Source organism: Lathyrus oleraceus, chromosome 4 (assembly GCF_024323335.1).
Source record: "Lathyrus oleraceus cultivar Zhongwan6 chromosome 4, CAAS_Psat_ZW6_1.0, whole genome shotgun sequence".
In the NCBI taxonomy this organism is placed as follows: Eukaryota; Viridiplantae; Streptophyta; class Magnoliopsida; order Fabales; family Fabaceae; genus Lathyrus; species Lathyrus oleraceus.
The window spans coordinates 284,527,318-284,553,148 of NC_066582.1; the positions used below are offsets into that span (position 1 = coordinate 284,527,318).

Consider the following 25,831-nt stretch of genomic DNA (forward strand, 5'->3'; position numbering starts at 1 on the left):
TTTTCATCCTTAATTATAAAAGGGTTTGAATATTGTTAAGGTATCTTGGATGGACGACGAATATTCGAATGATCGAGTAAGGTAACTCATATCCATGTACTCGTGGAAGGGAATGTCGCGGCGCGAAAAATACCCGAGCGTAAGAAACCCTCAAAATATAAAATAGAAACGCCATCGAAATTTATTTATTCCTGAAAAGGGAAAGGAAAATATCGATAAAGCCAATGAAAAAAAATGGTCTTCACAACTAGATCGGGTTCAGGAGTCGATTATGTAAGGGGAAGGTATTAGCACCCCTTACATCCATCGTACTCGATGTGACCCATTTAGTTAGCTTCATGTTAGAGTGTTAGTGAGATATTAGTTTGTGATATTCTACTTATCAAGTGAGAAAAGATAAAGAAAGAACATTTTTTATTAAAGGGGTGCTTTTTATTAAGGTGTGGACGTTTTTTATTAAAGGTGTGCCTAACAAAAAATCCTACTCCTACGTATCTTCATGTGCTATGAAGAACCAAAGGTTACGTAGTTGTACTAAGGACTATTGGGTTAGTTTCTTTTAAGGAGTAATCCTTTAGACATATCGGGTGATTAAACTTTTACTTACTGCTCACTCTTGGAGACGAAAGTCTTGGTTTGTTTCACATAAATATGGATAAAGCATAATCATTTCTAAAAAAGGTTTTCAAAGTAGCACAAGGGTGGACAACAAGTTTGATGGGTTAAGAATATCTTTGTGGGAGGTGAGTAAACATTTGAGCAGAGGTGTGCACCAAGTGTGCGTTTACTCGGGAATCACATGGATGTGCTTCCCTTATGTAGCGGTAAATTCATGACCATTGAGTATTGGTTAACTCAACGTCAACAAAACCAGAGTCGCCACCGCGCTTTTATTGTTTCAAAGGAAAAGGAAAAAAGTACGAACAAACCCAAAAATAATAAGTTTTAAAATCAAAACTAATAAAATGTCAGAGATTACAGGTAAAGGGGTTGGTTACACAAAGGGAAGGTATTAACACCCAAAGTGTCCTAGGTACTCCTAGGGAGCCCTTTTTGTGTATAAGTGTTTTAGTTGAAAAAGATGTTTGCTTTAAAAAATAGAATGAGGGGATGAGAAAAGAATTCATTATTTACGTTTTGTGTTTGATAAGACTTTTGGTCTTATGTATACGTACCAACATAAAATGCATTAATCTCTTCATTTATACACAGGTTTGATAATGTTTCGTGTATGACTGTTTTATTGTGATCTCATGCTTTAAATATGTTCACTTTGGTAGGAGGTGTTACTGAACATTTTCTTCTATTGGAATATGATGGATCTTTGCTTCTCTAAATTTTTCCGTGGAGGTCTTTACCTTTTTGAAATATTACGGCATGATGTTATCTTTGGCCTAGTATTCGTCTCAGACCTATGATGCAGATAACTACGAATCTGACTTTATTATTCTCTTTCAGACCCAATCTCATATGCTATTTGTAATCTAGCCAAGTATGCTTTATACTCTTCCTAATTATTTGAGGTGGGGAATTTAAGCCTTATGCCAAACTCTATTCTGATATCATGTCCATTTTTGAGAAGGAGCCATGTGTTGCTTCCTTTTGTGTTAGATGATCCATCTATGAACATAATCCATCTAGTTAAAATGTTTGGTTCTTTTATGGTGGTCTCTACCACAAAGTCTATGAACACATGATCTTTAACCACTTTTCTCGATTTTTAAGAGATATCAAACTTTGATAATTCTACGACCCATTTTGTCATTATTTCAGATAGATCGGACTTGTGAAGTATCTGTCTGATAAGATAGTTGGTTATCAGAACTATAGTATGGGCAACAAAATAATGTCCTATTTTTCAGGATGTGGATACGAGTGTTAAGGTTTTTTTTCTACCTTCTAGTGACAAACTTATAGGCCTTGCAAAACCTTTCAGATGAAATAAATTGGGTCTTGTTGCAATACTTCTTTAAGTTTTACAAATGACGTGTCACACTCGAGGGTCCACTCAAACACAGGTTTTTCCTTAAGAGTTTTAAAAATTATAGTGTAGGATGTGTTGATTTAGAAATAAATTGAGATAAGTCAACTAACATGCCATTCAGGTTTTGGATCCTCGTCTTGGTCTTGGGGCTTTCCATGTTAACTATTTCCTAACACTATACCAGGTGTACTTATATCCCTATTTTTGTGAGATAATACTCTAGGAACTTTTGAGACCTTACTCCGAAGGTTCATTTCTTAGGGTTCAACCGCATCCCATATTTTCTCACTTCCCTAAATATGGATTTCAGGTAGAATGCGTGTTCTTCTTGTTCTTTATATTTTACAATCATGTCATCCATGTAGACCTCCACTATATCCCCTATTTGGTTTTTGAGGACATTGTTCATCATGTGGGTATATGTGCTTGAAAGTATGAAGTTGATGATCCTACTGATAACCTTCCTACAGTTTTGATGACAACAACACCAATGACTGTTGAATTCGATAAAATCGACGGTAATGGTTTTCCAACTCTCTGATGAGGGTGACCAAATTTAAGGACATATCAAGCCTTATCTAGTAGGAGACTCAAGATTTAATTTAAGTTATTATATGATTTGTGTATGCAGAAAAGAATCTTAATGACCTTAGAGTTATGAAAGAGAGGAAGTGTGAAAGCTCGCCTAGTCATGTTTGTCTGAGTGGCCAGAGTTTTGTAAAAGTAGGGAAGTAACTGTTGGTGTAAGCCCTAGAGGCCAATACTTTTGGTAATTGTATCGAATTATTTATTAATTATAAAAGGCTTTTTCTTTATTATGTTTGTTTAATAAAATCCCTAGGATAGCTAGGCCGTTTAATGTATCAAGTGCGACTTAATCATGAGATCACATTAAACATAAGGACACTATTCTTAAAGTATCCGTAGTCGAGCTTTATTGTGAAGTGGGATAACATTAAAGCATAAAAACTATTATGTATATAGACTGATGATTACATCTCATGGATCATGGATAAGGAGTTATCAAGTCTTAAACATAGGTATGAATATTAAGAGTAATATTTATACTGGATTGACCCGCTATGAGAATACTATATATATAATGTTATGCAAAGTGTCATAAGTTATTCTCATGGTGATAATGGTGTATACCACCCTTCGACCTGAAACCACTATGGATCCTAGATGTAGAGTCGAGTGCCTTGTTGCTGATCAAACGTTATCCATAACTGGATGACCATAAAGACAGTTGATGGGTACTCCACGAAGCATGCTAAGGGACATGAGTGACCTAGATGGAATTTGCCCATCATGCGTAACATGATAAATGTCTATGGGCCCAATATTGAACTGGACAAGGATGACACGGTCTATGCCTTATGTTCAATATAGACATAAGGGCAAAAGGGTAATTATACACATAAGTATTATCACAGAAGGATTTGTCAGATCACATGACATTTTCGTGTCTTAGGTAGCAGTGATGTGTTGCTAGATACCGCTCACTGTTTATTATGCTAAATGCGTGATTTAATATAATTGCCAATGCCGCGAAAATCTACAGGGTCACACACAAAACGACGGATTGATGAGAGATAGAGTAACTAAGGAACACTGTAAGGTACGGTGCACTTAAGTGAATTGTAGAACATTGTAAGGTACGATGTACTTAAGTAGAATACGAAATATGGTAAGGTACCACGTGCTTAAGTGATTTTGGCATATTATAAGATATGGGCCACATACACTTAAGTGGACTTTTTAGCCTGCAACCCACATAAATGGTTCTATAAATAGAACCCTTGTGCAAAAGCATTGTGTGCAGTTGCAATTTCGTTTTCTCTCTTTCTCTCTCTCTCTCTCTATCTCTCTCTCACACACACACACACACACTCACTCAAAGCCTTCATTCGTAGCAGCTAGCACTGAGATTGAAGGAATCCGTTCGTGTGGACTGAGTAGAGGCGTTGTCATCATTCAACGTTTGTGATCGCTCTGTAGATCTGCATCAAAGGTTTCAATCGTCACAAGAGGTAACGATTCTATCATTGATCATGCTCATTCGTAAGGATCACTAAAGGAGAAAATTTTAAATTCCGTTGCGTTTTGGATCGCCATTCTCCTTCAGTGGTATCAGAGCCACTTACGAAACCATGCATATGATAGCTGTTTATTTTCTATATTAATATGATTAAAAGATAGAATGAATCAAAGAATAAACGAGTAATTAAATTTGGCATCATGCGTGTACGATTTGGATGATTGATGTTGACTATGCTTCGGAATCTGACATTAGTATGGTGAAGCAGCGATACATAGATCGTCCATAGGTTACGCAGTTGAGATCGATCAAGTTATATATATGATATAAATAATCCTAATGCAAAATACAGTATATATGATATATTGTTTCTGTTTCGTTCATTCAAACACTTAATGGTTATTTTCCTTTGAGCGATCAATGGTCATTTGCTTCGGAATCCGACATTAGTATGGTGAAGCAATGACCTGTTGATCAATCATACTGAATCAACAATCAAGGTGTGTTTGACGGTCTGAAATTGGTGCATTAGGGTTAATGACGACACAAGGGTTGTGCTGTAAAAGAGTTGTGAATTGAGGGCTTGTTGGATCATGTCTGTTGACTGTTTCAAAACGCTGATTTTGGCCACGTGACGTTCATCATGGGCCTGTGACGGTCGTAACAAGCTGGACGTGATGGCTGTAACATGCTTTGTGACGGTCGTCACATTCACAGAGTCAGAATTCTCGGCGTTTCTGTTTTGTGACCGGGCAGCAGACCCCGACTAACTCTGCATAGTGTGATCGATCGCCGAAATTTAATTTGGTTTTAATTAATTAATGGAATTAAAATTAATAATAATAATGTGTTTATTATTATTGTCTTGTGGTGATCGGTTATGGCCTTAGTTTTCCTTTATTTTGTTTTGGGATTTTTTTAATACGACCTGCGTGTCGTGCCTCTCTTTTAATCTCTTAATGTAACTTATTCTCTCATCTCACTCCCTCGTATGTAAAACGAGTTTCTTTTATGTAATGTAATGTTATGAAGAAAGAGAAGAATTCAATATCAAAGGAGGACAACCTTGAAGATCTTTCTTGGAGAAGCTTAGATCGTTATTAGGTTAGCTTAGGTTCTCTCATTGGCTTGGGAGAACAATTGCGCTAGGGGCCATAACTGTTTCATTATGAATGTATGTTGATGCATGTGAATGTATGTTGATGCATGTGAGAGACGATTTATATGATAAATAAGCCGGTGAGATCAGAACAATTGCAATTCCCTCAAATTAAATATTAAGTTTATGCTTTCCAAGTTTTAGCACTCATCAAGACTAGTATCAGATAATGTAGGTTTCGCCTACGCGAGGTGCATGTTCTATATTAGTAAGGTGCGATGGGATAATTGTAATATCCAATTGCTAAAACAATGGGTCAAACTTAACTAAACAAATTATAATAAGATTATATATGTTTAGATGTAAGAGTTGGAAATGATCCATGTGATGGATTGGAATAAGGAGTTATTCACCCAACTAAAATATTCGAGAGTTGTATTAGATACAATTGGAAGGAGTTCCTACCTAAATAACCTAGTTTTGTGTAATCCGCCTACGCGGACTTAAAACAAAGTGAAATGTGGATCTCGACCCACTAGAAAATCTTCCAACGGGATTTTCCGAATCAAATGGTGAGGGTCATTTATTTTGAGTAAAATAGTGGGAGCATATTTAATTAAAGGCCTAATTAAATATGTTATTGATACTTATATTTTCATTAATTTCATGTAGATTACCATGACAACAAACACCTCTAACAACATTTTGCGATCAATCCTTGACAAGGAAAAATTGTCTGGGACAAATTTTCTGGATTGACACCGAAATCTGAGGATTATCCTCAAACATGATAGAAAGCTGTATGTCTTGGAGAAACCTGTTCCTGAAGAGGAACCTCCTAGTTCTGCACCTAAGGCAGAAAAATATGCTTATAAGAAGCATGTCGATGATGCCAATGAAACTGCTTGTCTCATGCTAGCTACCATGAACTCAGAGTTGCAAAAGCAACATGAGAACATGACAACGTTTGATATGATCGAACATCTGAAGATGCTCTATCAAGAGCAAGCAAGGCATGAAAGGTTTGAAGTTTCAAAAGCCCTTTTTCAAGGCAAGTTAGCTGAGGGAGCCCCTGTAGGTACCCATGTGCTCAAGATGATTGGGTATGTGGAAAACCTTGAAAGGTTGGGTTTTTCCCTCGGAAATGAACTTGCGACTAATTTGATCTTGCAATCGTTGCCAGATAGATTCAGTCAATTTGTCCTAAATTTCAATATGAATGATATGGACAAATCTCTTCCTGAACTGCTAGCCATGTTAAGAACTGCTGAGCAGAATCTGAAGTCAAAAGGGAAGTCCATTCTGATGATCGGAAATGGAAAGAGACAGAACAAAAGACCCACCAAGCATGGTGATAAAGGGAAAGGCAAGGAAGTTGCCAAACCCAGACCCACTGTTGTTGCTTTGAAGCCTAGTGGAGGCATAGCAAAGGCAGGCACCTGCTTCCATTGCGGTAAGACCGAACACTGGAAGAGAAACTGCCCAAAGTACCTGGAAGATATGAAGAATGGAGTAGAGACTTCAACTTCAGGTATTTTTGTTATTGAAATTAATTTATCTACTTCTGCATCATGGGTATTAGATACTGGATGCGGTTCTCACATTTGTACAAATGCGCAAGGGCTAAAAAGGATTAGAGATTTGGCAAAAGGTGAAGTTGACCTACGAGTTGGCAATGGAGCAAAGGTTGATGCTTTAGCCGTAGGAACTTATGTATTGACTTTACCTAGTGGTTTAATAATTCAGTTAGAGAACTGTTATTATGTACCTGCAATTAGCAGGAATATTATTTCCGTTTCTTGTTTAGACAAGTTTGGTTTTTTATTTATAATAAAGAACAATTGTTGCTCAATTTATTTGAATGATATATTCTATGCTATTGCACAAATGAACAATGGACTATATGTCCTTGATCTTGAAATGCCTATTTATAACATTAATACTAAAAGGATGAAACCTAATGAATTAAATCCAGCTTACCTTTGGCATTGTTGATTGGGACACATAAATGAGAAACACATTTCCAAACTCCATAAAGATGGACTCTTGGACTCTTTTGATTATGAATCATATGAGACATGCAGATCTTGTTTAATTGGAAAGATTTCAAAGTCTCCATTCACAGGAAAAGGTGAAAGAGTGAATGATCTTTTGGCCCTCATACATACTGATGTATGTGGACCACTGAACGTACCAGCCAGAGGAGGTTTTCAGTACTTCATCACGTTCACTGATGATTTCAGTAGATATGGTTATGTGTATTTAACGAAACACAAATCAGAGTCCTTTGAAAAGTTCAAGGAATTCAAGAATGAAGTACAAAACCAACTAGGTAAGAATATTAAAACTCTTCAATCAGATCGAGGTGGTGAATATTTAAGCCTAGAGTTTGATGACCATCTGAAAGAGTGTGGGATCCTATCCCAACATACTCCTCCTGGAACACCCCAATGGAGTGGTGTATCTGAGAGAAGAAATCGAACCCTGTTAGACATGGTCCGATCCATGATGAGTCGTGCCGATCTTCCAAACTCCTTTTGGGGACATGCACTACTGACAGCAGCTTACACACTTAACCGTGTTCCATCCAAAAAGGTTGAGAAGACACCATATGAGATATGGAGTGGTAAGAAACCACATATGTCTTACATGAAGGTTTGGGGTTGCGAAGTTTATGTGAAACGACAAATTTCAACTAAGCTTGAGCCCAAATCTGAACAATGCTTATTTGTGGGGTATCCTAAAGAAACAAGAGGGTATTACTTCTACAATCCTTCTGAGGGCAAAGTGTCTGTCGCTCGAACTGGAGTTTTCCTATAAAGGGATTTTATTTCCAAAGGAATCAGTGGGAGGAAAGTAGAGCTTGAAGAAATTCAAGAATCACAAAGCATTGATACACCTATGGAGGAATTAGAGCAGGAAACACAAGTAGTTATGAAAAAGCAACCTGCTCAAGTAGAACAAGACCAACGTAGGTCAGGCAGGATACGTCACCTATCTGAGAGATATGGATATCTCATAACTGATCAAGGTGATGTATTACTCATGGATCAAGATGAGCCTGTGACCTACCAAGAGACCATAATTGGTCCCGAGTCTGAGAAGTGGCTAGAAGCCATGAAATCTGAAATGGTTTCCATGTACATAAATCGGGTTTGGACCTTGGTAGAGCCTCCTGTAGGAGTTAACCCTATAGGTGCAAGTGGGTCTTCAAAAAGAAGACTGACATGGATGGTAAGGTACATACCTATAAGGCAAGACTGGTTGCAAAAGGATATAAACAAATTCATGGGGTTGACTATGATGAAACCTTTTCACCAGTTGCAATGCTTAAATATGTTCAGATTTTACTTGCTATCGCTGCATATCATGATTATGAAATATGGCAGATGGATGTCAAAATTGCTTTCCTTAATGGGAATCTTCTTGAGGATGTGTACATGACACAACCTGAAGGATTTGACATACCTAAAGAAGTCCAAAAGATATGTAAGTTACAAAGATCAATCTATGGATTGAAGCAAGCCTCCAGAAGCTGGAATCTTCGTTTTGATGAAACAGTAAAACAATATGGATTCATCAAGAACGAAGATGAGCCTTGTGTCTACAAGAAGGTTAGTGGGAGCATGATCGTTTTCCTGGTATTATATGTAGATGACATATTACTCATTGGAAATGATATCCCTACCCTACATCAAGTAAAGTCTTGGTTGGGGAAATGCTTTTCTATGAAGGACCTAGGTGAAACAACCTATATATTAGGAATCAGAATCTATAGAGATAGATCACAAAAAATGCTTGGCCTAAGTCAGAGTACATACATAGACAAAGTGCTGAGACGCTTTAATATGCATGATTCCAAGAAAGGATTCATACCTATGCAACATGACCCGTGTCTATCAAAAACACAATCCCCTTCAACTAAGGAAGAAAGGGATCACATGAATAAGATTCCATATGCATCTGCAATAGGATTTATCATGTATGCCATGTTATGTACTCGACCAGATGTCTCGTATGCTTTAAGTGCAATGAGTAGGTACCAATCTGATCCTGGTGATGCTCATTGGGTAGCTATCAAGAATATCCTTAAGTATTTGAGAAGGACTAAGGACTCATTCTTGATATATGGAGGTCAGGAAGAGCTGGCTATAATTGGATACACCGATGCTAGCTTCCAGACAGATAAGGATGACTTTAGATCACAATATGGTTATGTGTTTTGCTTAAACGGTGGCGCTGTGAGCTGGAAAATTTCAAAGCAAGATACAGTTGTTGAATCTACAACTGAGGCCGAGTATATTGCTGCCTCAAGTGCAGCAAAGGAAGTTGTTTGGATCAAAAAGTTAATTAGTGAACTTGGTATGGTTCCTAGCATTGTGGATCCCATTGGTCTCTATTGTGATAACAATGGTGCTATCGCACAAGCTAAGGAACCTAGATCTAACCAACGATCCAAACACATACTTAGGCGTTATCACCTCATTCGAGAGATAATAGATAGAGAGATGTAAAAATATGCAGAGTACCTACACTTGACAATATTGTTGACCCACTGATAAAGCCTCTTGCGCAGCAGAAGCATGATGGCCATACTAGATCTATGGGCATTAGGGGTATGCCTGATTGGCTCTAGTGCTAGTGGGAGATTGTTGGTGTAAGCCCTAGAGGCCAATACTTTTGGTACTTGTATCGAATTATTTATTAATTATAAAAGGCTTTTTCTTTATTATGTTTGTTTAATAAAGTCCCTAGGATAGCTAGTCCGTTTAATGTATCAAGTGTGACTTAATCATGAGATCACATTAAACATAAGGACACTATTCTTAAAGTATCCGTAGTCGAGCTTTATTGTGAAGTGGGATAATATTAAAGCATAAAGACTATTATGTATATAGACTGATGATCACATCTCATGGATCATGGATAAGGAGTTATCAAGTCTTAAACATAGGTATGAATATTAAGAGTAATATTTATACTGGATTGACCCGCTATGAGAATACTATATATAGAATGTTATGCAAAGTGTCATAAGTTATTCTCATGGTGATAATGGTGTATACCACCCTTCGACCTGAAACCACTATGGATCCTAGATGTAGAGTCGAGTGCCTTGTTGCTGATCAAACGTTGTCCATAACTGGATGACCATAAAGACAGTTGATGGGTACTCCACGAAGCATGCTAAGGGACATGAGTGACCTAGATGGAATTTGCCCATCATGCGTAACATGATAAATGTCTATGGGCCCAATATTGAACTGGACAAGGATGACACGGTCTATGCCTTGTGTTCAATATAGACATAAGGGCAAAAGGGTAATTATACACATAAGTATGATCACAGAAGGATTTGTCAGATCACATGACATTTTCGTGTCTTGGGTAGTAGTGATGTGTTGCTAGATACCGCTCACTGTTTATTATGCTAAATGCGTGATTTAATATAATTGCCAATGCCGCGAAAATCTACAGGGTCACACACAAAACGACGGATTGATGAGAGATAGAGTAACTAAGGAACACCGTAAGGTACGGTGCACTTAAGTGAATTGTAGAACATCGTAAGGTACGATGTACTTAAGTAGAATACGAAATATGGTAAGATACCATGTGCTTAAGTGATTTTGGCATATTATAAGATATGGGCCACATAAACTTAAGTAGGCTTTTTAGCCTGCATCCCACACAAGTGGTTCTATAAATAGAACCCTTGTGCAAAAGCATTGTGTGCAGTTGCAATTTCGTTTTCTCTCTCTCTCTCTCTCTCTCTCTCTCTCTTTCTCTCTCTCTCTCTCTATCTCTATCTCTCTCTCTCACTCACTCAAAGCCTTCATTCGTAGCAGCTAGCACTGAGATTGAAGGAATCCGTTCATGTGGATTGAGTAGAGGCGTTGTCATCATACTGAATCCGACATTAGTATGATGAAGCGATCAATGGTCATTTGCTTCGGAATCCGACATTAGTATGGTGAAGCAATGATCTGTTGATCAATCATACTGAATCAATCGAGGTGTGTTTGACAGTCTGAAATTGGTGCATTAGGGTTAATGACGACACAAGGGTTGTGTTGTCAAAGAGTTGTGAATTGAGGGCTTGTTGGATCATGTCTGTTGACTGTTTCAAAATGCTGATTTTGGCCGCGTGACGTTCATCATGGGCCTTTGACGGTCGTAACACGATGGACGTGACAGCCGTAACATGCTTTGTGACGGTCGTCACATTCACAGAGTCATAATTCTCGGCATTTCTGTTTTGTGATCGGGCAGCGGACCCCGGCTAACTTTGCATAGTGTGATCGGTCGCCGAAATTTAATTTGGTTTTAATAAATTAATGGAATTAAAATTAATAATAATAATGTGTTTATTATTATTGTCTTGTGGTGATCGGTTATGGCCTTAGTTTTCCTTTATTTTGTTTTGGGATTTTTTTTAATACGACCTGCGTGTCGTGCCTCTCTTTTAATCTCTTAATGTAACTTATTCTCTCATCTCACTCCCTCGTATGTAAAACGAGTTTCTTTTATGTAATGTAATGTTATGAAGAAAGAGAAGAATTCAATATCAAAGGAGGACAACCTTGAAGATCTTGCTTGGAGAAGCTTAGATCGTTTTTAGGTTAGCTTAGGTTCTCTCATTGGCTTGAGACAAGGATGACACGGTCTATGCCTTGTGTTCAATATAGACATAAGGGTAAAAAGGTAATTATACACATAAGTATTATCACAGAAGGATTTGTCAGATCACATGACATTTTCGTGTCTTGGGTAGGAGTGATGTGTTGCTAGATACCACTCACTGTTTATCATGTTAAATGCGTGATTTAATATATATGCCAATGCCGCGAAAACCTACAGGGTCACACACAAAAGGACAGATTGATGAGAGATAGAGTAACTAAGGATCACCGTTAGGTACGATACACTTAAGTGAATTGTAGAACATTGTAAGGTACGATGTACTTAAGTAGAATACGAAATATGGTAAGGTACCACGCGCTTAAGTGATTTTGGCATATTATAAGATCTGAGCCACATACACTTAAGTGGACTTTTTAGCTTGCAGCCCACACAAGTGGTTCTATAAATAGAACCCTTGTGCAGAAGCATTGTGTGCAGTTGCAATTTCATTTTCTCTCTCTCTCTCTCTCTCTCTCTCTCTCTCTCTCTCTCACACACACACACACACACACACACACACTCAAAGCCTTCATTCGTAGTAACTAGCACTGAGATTGAAGGAATCCGTTCATGTGGACTGAGTAGAGGCGTTGTCATTATTCAACGTTTGTGATCGCTCCGTAGATCTGCATCAAAGGTTTCAATCGTCACAAGAGGTAACGATTCTATCAATGATCATGCACATTCATTAGGATCACTAAAGGAGAAAATTTTAAATTCCGTTGCATTTTGGATCGCCATTCTCCTTCAATAACTCCTAAGATACTAAGGCAACTCTCACACACAATTAAAAGCTCTTTTTTATCTATCAGAGATATTAAAATGTTTTCAATCTTGAGCCATTTTATTAGGTACTGTCAACTTCCTTTTTGAACCATTTTTGACCTAACCAATCAACTAGGACCTTAAGCCAATCGATTGGAATACTTTTTTTGAACTAACCAATCAATTCGGACCTTAAGCTAATCGATTGAAAGATTTTTTTAACTACCAAATCAATTTGATACTTAAGCCATTCGATTGGAAGATGCTTAAATGATTAACCAATTGATTAGGACAATATCTTATTGACTAGAAACAACTCCTTATCCAAAATGGGCCAAGATAGTTGATTATTTAGGTCATCCAATCGATTGGGACATTAAGCCAATCAACCTGGACATTAAAATTTCCCATGGATCGTTTCCTTTTTTGGTTTTTTTCATCTCCTTTATAAAGGAGGGTCTCCTCCTCTTCATTACACATCATATTCGAAAGCTTTACATTCTCTTTGGAATTTATCTTTCTAATTTTTCTCTTTCTCTCTTTATAAATAATTCTTCTTTCACTTAAGTTGCCTTGATGCTTTTGAGTGAAACATTACTTGTGAGGAAGAAATTTTATTGATCGTGTTGTTGTTTTATTCTTTAGAATGCGATGCTTTTGGGAAATTGAGTTTGGTTCGTGATAAACCAACCATAAAATCTATGTTTTGGTTTCTAGAACTTTGCCGGAAAAAGTTATTTTTGGTTATTGAGATAAGTTTGGAAAACATCTAAGCGGTTTGTTAGCTTAGACTGGGTAAAAAAGCTCTCATTTTGGTTGGGCATAAGCATGTAAAAACTCATGATCATATAGTTTTAAGATCCGTGGGTATAACTTATAAAAGCTCAAAGATTATAGTCAAAATCTCAAAAAGATCTCTTGGGGACAGGAGTGAAAAATGGCTCGAACCTGAAAAAATCATTGGTGCAATCTCTATAAACCATTACCTTTTTATTTTTGCAATTTACTTTATTGTTTTACATTTCCCAGCTTAACTTACTCCGGTCTTAAAATTACTAACACAATTTCAAGTATAACTGAGAAAACCACTAAAATAACTGTGAATTTTAAATACCACAATTCAGCCACCTCTTGTGCTTGAAGTCACTTGTCCAATCAGTGAAATCAAAGTATATCTCCTATTAAATACTAATCATCCAAGGTGGAAAAATGACTTCAAGCTATTCACTAAACAAAGTTTGTTCTTTAACGGAGAAGTGTATAGTTTATGGAAAGAGAAAAATGAAGTTTTTCATATAAGGGATGAACCGTGGTATTTGGAAGGATGTGAAGGAAGGTCCATTTGTTCCTACACATAAAGTTAATGTTGTTGTAGAAAACAAACCTGAAAAGGATTGGACAAAAGATGATAAAGAAAATGTGCATTGCAGTTTGAAGGCAAATGTTGTCATCACTATCGCTTTCGATCTTGATGAGTTTTTGCGAGTTTCTCACTGCGAGACTCCAAAATAAATATAGGACATACTCCAAATTAACCCATGAAGGGACTACTGAGGTAAGGAGGAAATGTTAGGCACATTAATTCGTGAGTATGAACTCTTTAGAATGAAACCCGAAGAGGGAATTAATCAAATGCAAACACGATTTACTCATATTGTGAGTCATATGAGAACTCTGAGAAAAATATTTTCAAATGAGGAACTAATTATAAAAATACTTAGATGCTTAAATCGTAGCTAGCAACCCAAAGTTACTGTGATTTGTGAATCTAAAGATTTAACGACTATGGACCCACACACCTTTTTTTGGAAAATTGCAGGAACATGAGATGGAGATGAAGAGAATTGCTGATGACAAAGAAGATGGCAATAAAAAGAATAACAATGTATTTGGATGAAGCAACTTTAATGAGATAAAGTAATTTTTTGAGGGATTTTTAAATGACTTGACCAAAATCCATTGTTTGGATACAAATATAGAGAATTGTTAAAATTATGTAAATTGATGAAGTATTTTATTTAAGTTAAATTTAAGGAGTTTCAAATGACATCAAAAAGTAAAGAATTTGAAATTTCTCATTCACTCTATATAATGCGAAGTTAAATTGTTTATTATTAAATTTTCAAATTTCGCTAGATGGTCCTCAAGTTTTATGAAAATTTCAAATTTCAAATCGACCCCTAAAATTTTCAAAAATTCGCAAATAAATCCCTAATAATTTTTAAATTTTTTTAATTGGTCCCTTCAAATTTTCAAAAAATTTCATTTGATCCCTATTTTATATATTTTAAATTTGGTCCAAAAGTTTTAAAATTTATGAAAATGATCCCAAAAATTTAACAATAAATCATTTTAATACTCAATCCAAACAAAAATATTTAAAAATGAATGGATTTCAATTGAATCATTTGAATGTATTAGAATTTTAAATTCATTAAAAATTCTCAATTACCTCATCCAAACACACTGTAAAAGTATTACACTAAAAGTCACAACCACTAAATATATGGAGCCAGAAGATAAAGAGTGTCAAATTAAAACTAGTAAATTCATGGAATTCATGTTTCAAAAATTCAAGAAATTCCTAAAGAATAAAAAACAAACTTCAAGACTCCAGAAGAAAAGTGAAGAAAGTTTCTCTTTTACTCCTACATGTCATCAATACGAAGAAAAAGGAAACATAAAACCAAACTGCCCTCAAAACCAAAAAAGAAACCAAAATCAAAGAAAGTTCAAGAAATATCAGAGAAAAGTAAAAAGAGCATAAATATCTTGGGATAATGTTGATATGAAATCCTTAGATAAGAAAGAAGCAAACATGTATCCCTTGTCAAATCATGAAGAATATCAGGTAACCTCTTATTTTTCTAACAAGACTTATTTCGCACGTGTAAAAAAATAACAAAAGAAATAAGTAAATTAGAACATATTGTCTCTACCTCTAAAGACACTATTTTTTTCTTTTGAACTGAAAAATAAAAACTTATTGGATGAAATAGAAAGAATTAAAGAGAGACAATATGCTCTAATTCAAAACTCTTTCTTTTCTTATAATGTCTTAGATGAATCTATCAAGTCTGATCAATGTGATATTTAAAAAAATAAAATTGATGATCTTCAAAACATACTTGATAAATTCACTTAATGAATAAATAACTTCCCCTATTGCTTATGAGTTTTGTTATCGAACGATGTTGCACATGATGTTCACCAACTTGTTAGCGCCTTGCAATCCAAGGTTAGCTTGCAGTAGTTAGAAACCATATAGGGCTTTAGGTTTTGAAACTGGAGGGGGAATCGAAGGTCCAATCAGAGGCATTTGGGCAGATCCAACTATTTGAGGAGCTTGGTACATAACATCTGCTCCTGGATTCGCAACGCCTTGCAGAGAAGGTGGACATGGTTGATTGGTCACTACTTGACACGCGGTAGTGGCGACGAAGTGAGTAGCTTTGGATCCAACCATTACTTAAAAGTGTAGAAATTAAAAGACCTAAAATTTCATGATATCAAAGTTGAAATGCTAATCGAGTGGATCGAAAATGACGAATCTTCGTGTTCAATTTCAAGTGCTATTGACTCAATGACCTGAGAAGGTTTCAAGTGACAAATCAAATGTTATAAAGTTAAATTGCAATCAAATGGATTGAGGATAGAATCATGAATGGTGTCAATTTCCTTAAAAGTATTTCAACCACTCTTTTATAGTCTTAGAGTTGAAATGCAAGAATACTTAGAATAATTTAGTCTTGTAATTGAATCTGCACAAGACTGGTGAAGATTCGAATACAGAGAAGAGTGTTTGGAATTATGTGAACATGATGCATAATTTTTTGTTATGATTTCCGGATTCTGAATAATGTATTTATAGTCTATGCATGTGTTATTTCACAAGATTGTAATTCTTTATGAAACAACATCTTTTCAACATAAGTTTGCAATGGTTCGTCTATGGTTCCATTATGCATCACTTCATGAAGTGTTGCATATTTCGAATTCAAAATTCAAACTTTAATGCATTTATTGTCATTTACTCAATTGCATACTTCTTGTCATATTGGAACACTCCCGTGGTCATTAATTATCCATAAAATTTCCAACAATCCCCCACTTGTACTAATAATGACAAGTCTAATTCCATAAAATTAAGTATAAAGAATATTAATACAATTAAGTATTTTTAGATTTAAAACATAACCTTAGTAAGGATAATTCAAAGTCTAATCGGAATGTTAGGTAGCAATTCTTTTAAACCATTAATCCATATAATTAGACCATTGTTACCTTACACACATTCTTTAAGGGTTCTTCCCCTACATGTCTCGCCTAACACTTATTTATGGCCATATGCTTTCATGTTTCATGATTTTTTCGTGAAAGAAACTCCAACTCTTTTGAGACGACACCATCTCGAAATTCACATAGGTGAAGTTCATATTGTATCCTTATCCATGAGATACTTATTCTCGGTATTGAACTTCATTAAGAGTTTGGAAAGACTCAACCCTCAATTTAAAATAGTTAACATTATTATCAAATGTCCGATAAACATACAAATCAATGATTTATTATTACCCATTGAATCTTGAGGTTAATGTTTTGTTAACGTAAAATTAGGTTGCTTCCGCTATTGGAACTGTTATTCAAGGAGTTTCAACCTCATACCTCTTGAGGTTGTCTTTATTAAATCTCTGGCTAGTGGTTTAGTAAATGAATCAAGAAAATTATAGCTCGATCATATATATGTAAATGAAATGATTACATCCTTAATCAATTTTCTCATGAAAGAAGGTATAAGTCCTACTTGCCTAAACTTTCTGTTATACATTTTTTGTATTCTCTAGTTAAAGTGGTTTGACTACTGCAATGTATCAACACCTTTAAAACATTGTCTTTAGCCAATGGATCTTCTAACATAAGGTACCTCAACCATTCAACTTCTTCACTAGTGGAAGCAAGAGCCTCAAACTTTGATTCACATTTGTTTCTTTCTCTTCCAAGAAATTGCACCCCCGACTAGTGTAAATATCCACCTAAATGCAAATTTATTATATTCAACACTCAATATCCAACCCACACCGGCATGTACTTCTAATATGGCATGAAATTTACCATAATGGAGACTAATATTTTTTTATTTTCATAAGATTGCAGAAAATTCTAATGATCGACTTCCAGTGCTCACCATTTCTATTGCTAGTAACATCTACTCATTTTACTAATTGCAAATGCTATGTCGGGTCTAGTACATTACATGCACTTGCATATTCGAATTGAGCCACAACTCTTCCATCATTCTTTTGAAGTTTGACACTAGGATCAAATGGAATGGTCACTTCCTTAAAGTGTAAGTGTTTACACTTATCAAGCATTTTCTCAATATAGTGTATTTGAATAAGTTCATAACCCCTACTAGTTCTCTTTATTTTGATCCACAAAAGTGTGTCAACTAGCCCAAGATCATTCATCTTGAATGTGGAAGTTAGAAACCTATTTGTTTCTAAAATTCCATTCACCTCGTTGCTAACGATCAATCATATAATCAACATGGAGACAAATGAATATCACAATATTTTCACACAACTTTGTGTACAAACACTTGTAACAAGAATCCGATGAAAAATATTTTTAGATAACCATGCATGATGATGCAAGAAGGTTTTAGATGAAGTGAGAGATAAAATTATGAGCAATTTAAGGTAGTATAATAATTGAAATGATCATCTTATTTATCTTCACTTGTCTTAAATATTCACTTGAATTTATATGCTAAACCTTTTTTATCAACTTCATCATTAATGTGCACGACACTTTTGAACCTTTTCTTCTTTGATAATCATTGTCTTCATCAAAACTGAACTAGATATAAGATGTATTCCTCACAATCTCCCCTTTTTTTATGATGAAAAACTCTTTAAATTTATTTTTTGATAATGATTGAAAAGTATCCCTTAAGTTGTGTGTCTCCCCTTAATTGGTGAATCTTACAATGACAAAGTCAACCTTTTGATGTCATTGTTTTGGTGTTTGTTTTAATCCATACAAGGATTTTCAAACTTGCACACCTTTTGTTCATTTCCACATAACCTTCTAGCTGCTCTATGTAAGTCTCCTCATCGAGATCTCTATTTAGGAATATTATTTTGACATCCATTTCAGGAACTATAAGGTTATGCAAAGAAGCTGATGCAAACGATGCTCTAATTCTCATTGTGCTTGGTACTAGTGCATATGTGTCAAATGATAAACACATTCTTTTTGTTTAAAACACCCTTGATCATTAATCTAGACTTGTAGGTGTTTAGTGTACCATCACACTATGCTACTTCCTTCTAAACAAGAGGAGTCCCTTGAAGTTATTGATTTCTTATAAATCTTAGGATCATCTTCCACTTGAAGAATAATAAAAATCGTACGAACACAATTCTTATTATTTCCTTCCATTAGATAAGAGAAATAAATAAACAATCAATTTTTTTCTTCGGTCCTAGATCCTTAGCCTTTCAGACTCTCTTGCTTATTCTAAGTTCTGGTTGTTTTCAACAACCACTGACAAAATTTCGGTTTGTGTTTCAATAATCCATGAAGAACCTTCCTCACAAGGTTCTTCATTTGTGGGAATCCTTGATTCCTTATCCTTCATGATAGGGTTTTAAAGAATTCCTCATCTCAAAATTCAATAATTACATTAGACCCTAAGTTCAAAAGTCTATATGATTTACTGTTAGGTGCATATCCTACAAAAGCACATTTGATCCCTTGATGACTCAACTTAGTTCTTATAGTAAGCTACACACTCCCTATAAAATAATCGATATTTGACGCTCTGCCTTTCCATACCTCATATAGAAAAATACTGATTTTCTTCAAATGAATTCTATTCATTATATGACAATTAAGAATGCATTAACATGCAATTTATCATTTCTTAATATGTCATATTCTTTCTATTTGAAAATCACTGAATCTATAATTCTAATTTGTCTTGTGTTATTATCTTTTATCCTTAAAATTGAATCCTCAATAACCATTATTTGAATACTTTTAATATTGTTAGAAAATTAAATTGTAATCAAATGGACCGAGGCTAGAATCGTGACTGGTGTCACTTTTCTTAAAAATATTTCAAGCACTCTCTTATAGTCTTAGAGTTGGAAAGCAAGAATACCCAGGATAATTCAGTCTTCTAATCGAATTTGTACAAGACCGGTGAAGATTCGAATGCAGGGAAGAGTGCCTAGAATCATGTGAAGAGGATACACAATTTTTTGTTATGATTTCCGAATTTTGAATAATGTATTTATAGGTTATGGATGTGTTGTTTCACAAGGTTACAATTCTTGATGAAACAACACCTTTTCAGCATAAGTATGCAATGGTTCGCCTATGGTTACATTATGCATCACTTCATGAAGTGTTGCATATTTCGAATTCAAAATTCACACTTTAATGCATTTATTGTCATCTACTCAATTACACACTTCTTGTTATATTGGAACACTCCCATGGGCATTGATTGTCCATAATTTTCAACATCAAAGAGTGAACGTGAGATCATGGAAAATGTAGGTATCAAAAGTCGTTTCCCATAGAATGTGTCATTGTTCCGTACTGAAACCCGAGGATCAGAGATAATGGTAGATCTGAGCTTCCATTGCGGTAGAGAAGGAAATTGACTTACAAGATTAACACTTAAATGCTCAAGTCAATATGTGAGAGAGAAAAGTGAATCGAAAATGAATTTTAAATCGAGTACTTGAATTAACGCTCTCTCTATATATAGTAGAGAGAAAATAACAAACTTGTTGTTTGTTATGTGAGAGAGAAAAGTGAATTGAAAGAGTTATGGGATGCACCTAAGTTTGGATCCTCTGTATTCATCATTCAGATAATTCTCGTGCACTAAAAAAATTATAGAAAGATTGCAGCTCTTTCAAAGTGATCAACCGAAATCAATATGGTTGGTCCAAAACAAATAGTTACCAGATTTCCGATACAATCCACACACACGAAGCTTAAACTGACTTACAAGTTTATTTTTTTTAATACCATTATGATGAAACGACGTATGTAACCCCAACAAAACTAGTATTATCTTAATTGAAAAGATAATGTAAATGATGTATTAAAATGTTGCTAGAAAAAGAAAAAAACTCGAAGAATCCGATATCCTAATTGAAAAGGTTTATGTTTAAACAACTAAAAAAGAAACAAGAGTGTATATATGAGAGACTTGTTATAGCTAGAACCGTCAAAATGGGCCAAAGCCCATGGACCAATCCACCAGATCCGAAAAAAGTTAGGGCTTGACTTTATTTTTAGAGTCTATATTATTCTGAGTCTTTTTTAGCTCGGTCTGAAAAAGCCTAAAAAAAGGACCAGGGGTTATGGGTAGCCCAACGGCCCAATAAAAAACTTTTAAAAATTAATTTACTTATTTGGCCCATAATGTAAATTCAAAAAGTATATATAATTGGACCTAAATAATAAATTTGGCCCAAAGAAAGAGTTGGATACAAACTCACGTGATTCATTCCATTCTCCACAACTCTTCAGTCTACAACAGAACCAATTGGAAACTACTGAAGTTGGCGCAAAACCCAGGCGATTCATTCCATAGCCGCTGCCTGTGTGTGTTAGAGCTTTCAAAATTGACCTAGCCACTGGCTCGCTGCTGTGTAGAGTAGAGCTGTGCGTGTGCTGTTGTTTCGTGTTCGCTTCGTCGTCGCTTTCCGCTGTAGCCTGTAGAGATTCGTTGTTTCCAGTAAGTGAAATTGTTTACCATTACTGTTGTATTGTTGCTGTTCTGCTGAATATTTTCTGCTGCTTATCATTAGTTTTGAGACATTCCAATCAAAACCTCTAAAACCAAACAGTTTTGATAATTTGAATAGAGTGCAAGCTATATTGGGAATACGTTATAGAATATTTGCTATAGAATATTTGCTGTTGTTTATCATTACTATAAAGTGATTTTGATAAAGTGATTATAATGTTATTTTGATGAATCTGTTACAGTAGTGATTATAATGTTTGATTGGATTGAAATGGAATATGTGATTATAATGTTATTTTGATGAATCTGTTACAGTAGACTAAAGTGATTTTGATAGAAAAAATAAATAGAGATTACATTGCAGTGTTTATAACGTCTATATTGTTTATGCTGTGATTATGCCTCGTGTCAATTTTAACCCGTCAAAAGGTACATAACTTTAACTAAATTCTACTCTTAATCATACATTTAGGATTATGCCTTGTGTCAATTTTTTTATTTTTTATTTTTAAAATAAAATAAAATCATATCAGTCTCGTAACACTTCCTAGACCTTCACATATTATTTTGGAACCACTGTGCTGTCCTCCTTCACGCCGCCCTAGTCCCTCAACACCGCCGGCGTCTCTCACGCCTCTGCAATCTTGCCCGTTTTTGTCTGTACTGTAACTATCAATTTCTGAGTTGATGACAACGGCGGCGGTGACGGTGAACACAGTGAAGAACAGAATAGTCTAGTGATGACAACGGCGATGCTGACGGAGACGACCTGCAAAGACATGCGACTGTACTGTGTTTTTTTTCCAAATAGTCTAGTAATTGAAATTTACTTTTTTAGGGGAACAATTAGGATCTTCCCGATTCGAACCCACACTTTTACTATAGTTGTAATTAGTTATATTTTGTTTTTTAAAAGAAATAAATAGATAGACACATGGCGTGGTTTAGGCCGGAAGGTACCTTTTCCGCTCTAACGGTGGCAAATCCTGATCCGCCAGTTTTAGGGAATTAGGGTTTCTCTTCAGATTTATTTAGCAAGCAGGCATCGGGCAGCAGTGCCGTTAAGTTACGATGCAGTGCGTGGTGGAGCTTAGTTTTTAGTTGGCGTTTGGTTGGTGTCAAGTCTCGTTAGGGGATCATGAGTTGAATGCAGATGGAGCATCTTAGTGGGAGTTAAAGGGTGTTTTTCTGGTTGTTTCAGTAATTGTAATTTTTAGGGTGTTGCTTTGGTGATGTTGGGATGTCTTCATTCCAAGTCTTCCTTATGTTTTCTTGGTTGTGTAGACACAATTGTGACACTTTTGCAGATTGTTTATTCCTGTTGTTTGACATATCTTATGCCTTATTTTTGTGTTAATATAACTTTTGGCCTTTTCCAAAAAAAAAAGAGTGGGTCACGTAGCCTAGTTCAGTTTGAGCTTGCGTTCACAGACTATTACTAACACTCCACAATTTTTTCCTATTATTTCTTAATTCACAGATATTTATTTATTTTGAATACAATTTTTTTAACAAATGTTTTCAGGTCTTAGGTGCTTACAGTAGTTGATTCGATCCCATGAAGAAAGTTAGAAACTTGAAGAAGAGATTGGAAAGACCCGTTGAGTTGGATAAAATCAACAATGAGACTAGGGTTCAAGATGTCGATTGGATTTGCTCTCTTTCAGAGTCTGAGATTGTAAGTTTTTTTTCATATTTATTGTTGATATACTATAGTTGTAGTATTTGTCAATTCTTTTAAAATCGAGCTGGTAATCAAATCGGCAAGATCACCATGTCATTATTCAAATGTTTTGAAAGCCGTCGAATTGGGACTGGGACTAAAGTGTAATTGAACTGCTCAATTCGTATGTGTTTGGTTATGCGGTGAAGATAATTAATTTGGAGTAAATTGATTGATTCTATAAAATTGATTTGGGGTAAAAGTGAGATGACGCTAAGGTGCTTTATGTTTGGATAAGTTCCTGCAAAAGTGTGTTGAATTGGTTGAGATGAAGGTAAATAAGTGCTTTATGTTTGGATAATTCCTGCATAAGTGAGTTGAAAACAGTAAATTTTCAGTGTAACAATCACATTTAGACTCAGAAGCTACAAATCTTAGCTTTAAGTAGAATCAATTTCGGAAAGTATAATCAATTCTACACATTCAAAATCAATTCTGGATGCTTCGAACTGAAACCAAACATACACTTTAATGTAAAAGTGTTGGTTTACAGTTCAATCTTCAAATTCAATTTTGAAAACATTGATATTTCTAGTTACTAGGAGGAGCTCTAAGGCCTTTTAGTAAAAGGTGTAATTTGTTATAATGTCTCCGTAATATCAACAATTGACTTATTCATCAGTATATTTATTTTATTTTATTTTATTTATAAATAGTAATAAGTGATAAAGGGAATTGAGAGGTTTAACTGTTATAGTCCTCTTTATGTAATATTCTGGTAATGTTTTAGAAGCAGCTACACTTTGGGATAAGTTTGTGAAATTCAACATTTGAAATCTTAGTGATTATTCATGCATGTTTGTGAAATTCAACATTTGAAATCTTAGTGATTATTCATGTATGTTTGTGTAATTCAACATTTGAAAATTTGGCAGGATTTTATGATTAGCTTGAAACTGTTGATCACAAAGCGAGCAGAAAGGATAGGGTGTAAAAACTTGGCTGACAGATTTGACCTTAAGACGATTCGAGCTATTGGTATGTCATGTGCTTTAGTTTAAGACCTATAATATATCTTTTGAAAAAATCATGTGTATCCTTGACTTTGCAATATGTGTAATGTTCTTATTGAATTATTGAGATTTAGAGTTGGATTTAATTGAATATTGCTGTATTCATTTCAAATAATTGAAATTCTTAATGTCTTGTGCTTGAAAATCAATCCGCTTCTTGCATTAGTAGCTATTAGTTGAACTATTTCAGTATCTGAATTCTCTAACGATTTGTGAATCTTTATTTGTGCAACATTTGTTTTGATGGAAAATCTCAAAACAGAGGTAAAAGAAACATCACTTGTACCAGACTCAGTAAAATCTACTGCCTTCTTAGATGCTTGCAACATACTTAAATGTAGTAATGTGGTTTCTGCAACTATTGAAGAGCTTAGTAAAACTGTTGGTGCTGATATACAACCTATTCTAACAAGGTACCTATGCCAAACTCTAATGTTTTCGGAATGGACTAAATATATGATTACTGTCTGATTGAGTGTGCAAATTATTTTCCATGGTTAGAACTTGAGCTTTATTATAAATAGATACATGGCATATGATCCATTTTCCTCTAGAGCAGCTGTAAAATATGTAGCAGTTAACCAACTGATTGAATTCAATAATCAATGAATACAGCAAATTTCCACTAGAACCATATAAACAAAAGAGAACAAACCTAATGAGACTTTGATTTATTTGTCTTAAATTTAGGTTACATACCCTACAAAATTAGCTTGTAAGGCGGGGGAGTCAACTTATGTAAACACATTTTCGGGTCTTATCGTCAAATATGATACTATTAATACAACTCTCTCAAGTCCAAAGATTGAATATCTGAAGTGTGACTTGAGTGATCGGATGAGAGTTTCCAAGATGCGTTGCGCCTCTTGCAATCGGATCAGACACCAAAAGTCTAGTATTGAGTGTCAGATGGGTGTGTGCTGGCAGTATTACGTTGGGTGATATATGACCTGAAAGTTTTTGAGTTATTTCCCTCATCTTACAAGTCAATTGTGTAAAGTTAAGTTAGGCCCAAGTTAAATTCTAAGTAGCTACCAAGGTCTATCCTTGATCAGTTGAATCACACTTCAAAGGTTCAGTCCTGAATTTGAGGGGCGTGTTAACTATTCTACATTATGACCTGAAAATGTGTTTATAAATGGGAGGTATCCATCACTTTATAAATTCATTCATTCATGAAATTTAATGATGCTATCATCTGCACTTGAGCTGATTTTAATATTTTTATTTACGTTTACAGTTCGACGCCAACTTCCAAACGAAAGAAACGGAAAGTTGGAAGCAAAGAGTAAGATTTTATCCTGAAAGGACCTGAAATTTATTCTCCTTATTTTGTTGTCCTTACATGTGCTGTGAAAACACTGATTTTGAGTGTCTCCATAGGCTAATTAGCTAGTAATATTTTTTTATTTGGTTAGCATTAAATATTTTCTGCAAGATTGTATATATGTGAGAAAAAACCAGTGCGAAAAATGAAGATATGAAGTTTTGCAATCTTTCAATGAGTTTTTTTTTCTTCAGAATAACCTTTTTTATTTTTATTTTTACGGCAATTTATCTTTCAATTTGCATGATTTAGAAACAGTTGGAGTAAATATGTTGATATAATTTAGAAAATTGTTGTTTGCAAGAATGTATAGCAAATATGATAATGGTTGTGACTTCTGTATGTATGGAGTAGCCATGTTTGAATTTAGTATTCGATTATAGGATAGGGAAATGTTTTTTTTCTTCTTTAACTCTTCT

General features: G+C 35.0%; 1 protein-coding gene across 5 annotated transcripts in view; it reads left to right on the forward strand.

The window, feature by feature from the left end:
- The window catches only part of LOC127075137 (uncharacterized), a 31,121-nt gene extending 5,531 nt beyond the window's left edge, over positions 1 to 25,590 (forward strand). Inside the window, exons 1-5 of one of the 5 annotated variants that reach the window (XM_051016584.1) lie at positions 21,078 to 21,337; positions 22,875 to 23,027; positions 23,948 to 24,050; positions 24,318 to 24,498; positions 25,326 to 25,590. In XM_051016584.1, coding sequence (XP_050872541.1) covers positions 22,908 to 23,027; positions 23,948 to 24,050; positions 24,318 to 24,498; positions 25,326 to 25,377 — 456 coding nt within the window. In that variant the 5' untranslated portion in view covers positions 21,078 to 21,337; positions 22,875 to 22,907 and the 3' untranslated portion in view covers positions 25,378 to 25,590. Of the gene's footprint in view, positions 1 to 21,077; positions 21,338 to 21,917; positions 22,137 to 22,874; positions 23,028 to 23,947; positions 24,051 to 24,317; positions 24,499 to 24,775; positions 25,242 to 25,325 lie in introns of those variants that run through there. The other 4 variants (XM_051016587.1, XM_051016588.1, XM_051016586.1 and 1 more) reach the window with 4 other exon arrangements.
- The last annotated feature ends 241 nt before the right edge of the window (positions 25,591 to 25,831 follow it).